We start from the raw sequence: 5,411 nt of genomic DNA, 5'->3' as shown, positions 1-5,411 counted from the left end.
AATTAAAACCATAATCACAAATTTATAAAGTTTAATCCCTAATTTGGCAGCTTTATACACTTATCTATTGGCCAAAGTAAGGATTACATTTTATAAATTTGTGATTGTGGTTTTAGTTCTTGTAAAAGTTATAGTTATCAGAGATATGGCTATACTGAAAGTTTATAGATGTTGTGTCCATTCCATGGACATATAAAAACTATACAAATAAAATAGTAAAATAAATAAAAAATAAAAAAGTAAAAAATAGAGATTGTTGGTTATTTGTAGAATTGTTATAAGAAGTATTCAAAACAAAATAAATGATGCATAAAAAGTACAGAAACAAATAAAGTGATGCTAGTTAGATATATTGTAGAACAATTTTCAATCCCTACTTTGGTTGGCAAATTTATACTGTTTCATTTAGCTATACGATCACAGTTATATATTATAGAATTGGTAAACATGGTACCTGTTTTGGTTTGGTTTGTTTCAAATTTTGTGCAAAGCTACATGAGGGCTATCTGTGCTAGCTGTCCCTAATTTAGCAGTGAAAAACTAGAGGGAAGGCAGCTAGTCATCACCACTCACTGACAACTTTTGGGTTACTCTTTTACCAACAAATAGTGGGATTGATCATCACATTATAATGCTCCCACAGCTGAAAGGGCAAGTGGGATGGGGATTCAAACCCGCGATGCTCAGGTTGCAAGTCAAGTAGCCTAACCACCTGGCCATGCTGGGCTGACACCTGTTTCAATTTCTTTTTTTTAAGTCAGTACTTATACAGTCATACCACTTCTATTTTCACTTATTTTAAACATCAATACAAAAAAATATATTTCTCACAAGGATTCTAATTTTTAAACAAGGAAAAATCAATCCTGTATCAAGTGTATGTTATAAGCTGTAGTAGAACCTAAAACAATACTAACTGATGAAAATAAATCTCTTAACCCTATCGCAACCAGCTTTTGTATTTTACATGACATCATAACCACCATGTAATCCTGATGGTATACATACTATGACTTTGAAAGTATTTAATATATCTTCACAAAATTTGGCAAGCTTTCAGTAAACATTAAAAGTCTTTTGTAGGCAAAAAAAAAATCAAAATTTATAATTAAATATTTTTACAAAAACTTTTTCCATAATTATATGGAGTCAGAGTGTTGACTGCTCCAAGTGCAAAGTGATTTTCATGTTAATATTAAAAATACCTTCTTTCTTCATCTGAAAATTTACAATTTCATTTGTGTACACCCTAAAACCTCCTAAATAAATATCAAAGTTTTCTGGTTTTTTTTCAGCAACATTTTATATTTTATCTGTTATTTTCTATACTATAACTCTACACAGGGTCTAGTCAGTTGATTTGACCGACCTCATAACCACTATGAAAGTTTTAGGAAATAACTTTAAATTATCCCTTTTTCTTTCTGGAATGACTGCAAGTTGTAACAGGAAACTACAATTGTTTATCCTAAATAGTTTAAAGATCTTTACAGTATACATCTGTCTCTACTTAAATTTTATTGTTTTATTGCCCTTTGAACTATGTCTAACTAATAATCCCACCACACAAGTTGTCAATCCTGTGAAAAACATATAGCTCAAACTACCCTCTCAAATTACATAATGCATGGGCTACTGACAACCATACCTCTTGGAAAATCTTTACTATTATTATTTTCCTTTCTTTTACCTTATCTAACCTTATCTAACTTAAGAAGTTTCTAATTTTCATATCTTAGTTGATTTTAAAATAATAAATAAAAAATAGACATGGAAATATAAGAGTTATAGCACTTACCTGAGTCTTCTTTTTTTGTTGTCAATTGTCGATGAAAATTAAGCCTAATTTTTATAGTAATAATAATAATACTACCACCCTAAATAATTTTTTATGTAATTAAAAAATACACCTAAGAACACAGAATAACAACACATAAAAAGCAGACAATGTCCTATAACTAACCCAATTTTTCTGGCTTTCTAACTATGCAACAAAAGCCAATAAAAAATTATGTTAGCCTTGTTGGTGTATTTCCCATGGGAATGTAAAGTCTGAAATGGAAGTGAATTAGACAATTTTCTGTACAGAAAACAATGTAATGAAATACAACATTTGATAAATGAAAACACTGGCTTCCTATTGATTATAATTAATATGGTATTAAACATCAGAAGGTACTATTGCCAATTGGTGAAAGAGAGGATGTGACAGATGGGCATGGTAAGAGGGGTCTGATTTTCTATTTTATGGCTCTGTAACTAAATAAGCTTGAAGGATACAAAAATTATGCTTTGCCAGGAAACATTATAATGAGTAATTAAGGTTAAATTTTGTACTTGTTGGAGGGATAGTAAATAAATTAGATGAGAGGGGATGTCTAGAGAGTGTGTGTCACAATTTTCATACTACGAGAAATTCAGGATTTTTTTTAAATATTGACATATAAAATTAAGAACTTAAAACTTATACATTTTCATGTTGAATTTATTTGTATAAAATGATAAGAAAGTAGATTGATTAAATTTTGAATGTAATTCACTAAAACTTTATGACATGCACAGAAAAAGATCCTCATAGGAAAATGTTAATTCACCCAGCTCTAACTACGACACTGTAAAACAAACAAATTCACGTGTTATATAGTTCTTATGTAGACCAAAACATGTACTATCTTCTTTTAACAAGCAAGAATAAAAATAAAGAAAGAGCAGAATCTTTGAGCCTCAAACAACTTTAACTACTTACCAACACACAAGGAAGTACCAGGTCAACTGCCAAATGATCTAAGGTGGAGACATGATTGGTGACAATAACCTTCATGGACCTATCACGGTTTGTCTCTCCTTCTTCTTTAACCACAACACCCAGTACCATACACATTACTCTTAACACATAGCTAAATAGCAAACATAGAATTAAAAATGAATAATTAAAAAAAAAGTTCAAGTAATCATGTTTTATGAATGAAGTTAAATTCTTGATTTTGTGATATAAATGCTGAATACTTACAATGTACACAATACCTGTATGTTTTAATGTACTTCTCCTTAAGGTTTAAAATATAAGGTTTTAATAAATATCAAATCAATGCATACACCTTTAAATAAACTTCCTTGCTCTTTAAACATCTTATTGTAAAATAAACAAGTTAAAACACAATATTCTTGTTTTTCTGAATAACAAGTAGAAATTACTGAAGATTTAACCTTAAACACAACCACCTTTCTATATTTATTGATATTTATTGGCATTGTTGCTTAAAATAAGTGGTCTTGCATACAAGAAACCTAGGTATGCAAGATATATATATATATATATATGCTGTCAAACATACATCTATTTATTTATTAAGTTATTATTCAAAAATCAGTAATAAATAATTTACATCAAAGGATAATTTTTTGGAGAGTGGTTATCTAAAATTATGATAAGAGTAATTTGCCTAAATGCCCATTCAGACCAAAAAATTATCTAGTAGATTAAAATATTGCCAAAATTGTGGGTATAACATTCTACCTGTACATTTTTTGTAAAGGGGAAAATCTGAATAAAGTGTCACAAAATTAAGAGGTTAAAAAGCTGCCACACACTGCTACACATTACAGAACATGCAAAAAAGTACTGTCCCATTGGATGCAGCTAGACATAATTTTGACAATGCTCAAATGTCCCAGCTGATGGCATATTTTTCAAGGTTTTTTTCTCTAATTTATTAAGCTGATTGCAACCCAAGTTAACATTTTCTAACAATGAAAATGTATTTCTGATAGATATTCACAACTACTCGTATATAGCTTCCCCGATTCAGTGCTGTCCCCTGTATGCAAACTTTTCTTATTCACCACTAGCCTTGGGGCTCCCAAATAAATTCATGGGTTTTCATTTGATATTGCTGTGTTGTTGCATGCAATACAACCCTGCACCCATAGGAGTGCAACACAGCCTCCTACTGCAGCTGACTCCCTCTATACTGATTCTTCAATCACTTCTGGTTTAAGCAATAAATTAAAATGCACCAAAAATGAGGAGAAAGGGTGGGAAGATTGAAAGGAGGTGAATATCTATCGTAATTACATTTTCAGTGTTGGAAAATGTTAACTTCAAGTACGATATACATAATCTCTTCTCACGCATATCTAGAATCTCACACTGAAGTGGTGGAAGGACTGGTGCAAAATTTTACCTACAGGAGATCCCTTCGGGAAGTGCCCAAAGGGTACCCATAGAATGCGACACCCTATATCTTGAAAATATACAGAGGCACACTGGTAGGAGATTGCACTTTGTCTGTACCAGGATACATTCTTCGTCTGGACAGTAAAAGAAGTTTCACAATTACAGAGGGAAGATATAAGCACAACCCAACACCAGCAACCAGCTTTTAGAAGTGTCATATATGTAGTGTGTATAAGATGTGTCAGACAGTTTGTTGTGGGACAACTCCAGTCCAAAACCAGGCAGCACTGGGAATTCAGCTTCAGAGCCATGGTAGAAGAAGGATCCCTACCATATTTATCTTAAGCCCAGTAAGAGAGAATGAGAATGTGACATAAGAACTGCAACTGAGCGAGGACTTATTTTGGTTGGTCCTGTGTCAATCCAACACCAGACCACCCTGAAAACTGACATCCGTGTAGCAGTAGGATGGGAGAAAGCCAGCCAGAGGGCTGAACTGCTCTGCCTTACTCTCTATTGAGTAGAATTGGTCACACTCAGGAGGCAGCCTCCATGGACCATCACCCCAGCAACTAGGAATTGATAAGTGGTAAGAACTCCCATGCTCCACTAGAAGAAAAAATGGAGTGAAAGCACATTGGAGAGTCTGAAGGAAAGCATCACCATAAAACAGTGCAATGGAAGACCACAAAATCCCCATTTTGAAAAGCAGGCCAACACTAGGTGTTAAACTAGGCATGGAGGATGATGGGCAGGAATCCCCTGCCTGATTTACTTATGATAGTCCATAAATGTATACAATCTATATCAGACCTTGTTTAACCCTTTCCAGACGGGTCATGAGTGAAAAGCCATGTCATCACGTTAGTTGACTTGCATTCAAAATTTTATTGAACTGCTATTTCTTAAATTTATGTCAATAAGTTTGGTATCACACTGTAGATTATAATTCACATTTTAGTACTATATATTACTCAATTTCTTAAGTTAAAAGCAAATACTAAAAAAAAACAAAGAGAAACATTGATTTTTGTGTGCCACATGGTATGTTGAATGCAGCACTGTTTCAAATTAGATGTTTGTGATGTCACAATACTAAGTCTATAGTTTTGTATGAATCAGGAACACAAATTACCGATAATAAAAACCTCTTATCTTTTCAGTTTGCTAAGATATTGCTCATGTAATAAATCAAACATATTTTGGAAATACTCCCTTATAAACACTTACTTCT

General features: G+C 32.5%; 1 protein-coding gene across 1 annotated transcript in view; it reads right to left on the bottom strand.

Annotated features, from left to right (window-relative positions):
• The window catches only part of LOC106459378 (ancient ubiquitous protein 1-like), a 67,016-nt gene that overhangs the window by 43,936 nt on the left and 17,669 nt on the right, over positions 1-5,411 (bottom strand). Inside the window, exon 3 of the mRNA XM_013918994.2 lies at positions 2,747-2,897. Within this exon, the coding sequence (XP_013774448.1) occupies positions 2,747-2,897 (151 nt within the window). The remainder of the gene's footprint in view (positions 1-2,746; positions 2,898-5,411) is intronic.

This window comes from Limulus polyphemus, unplaced genomic scaffold (genome assembly GCF_000517525.1).
Source record: "Limulus polyphemus unplaced genomic scaffold, Limulus_polyphemus-2.1.2 Scaffold599, whole genome shotgun sequence".
NCBI lineage: Eukaryota > Metazoa > Arthropoda > Merostomata > Xiphosura > Limulidae > Limulus > Limulus polyphemus.
The sequence above is the reverse complement of the archived record's forward strand: the minus strand, read 5'-3'. Positions and strand labels throughout refer to the sequence as shown.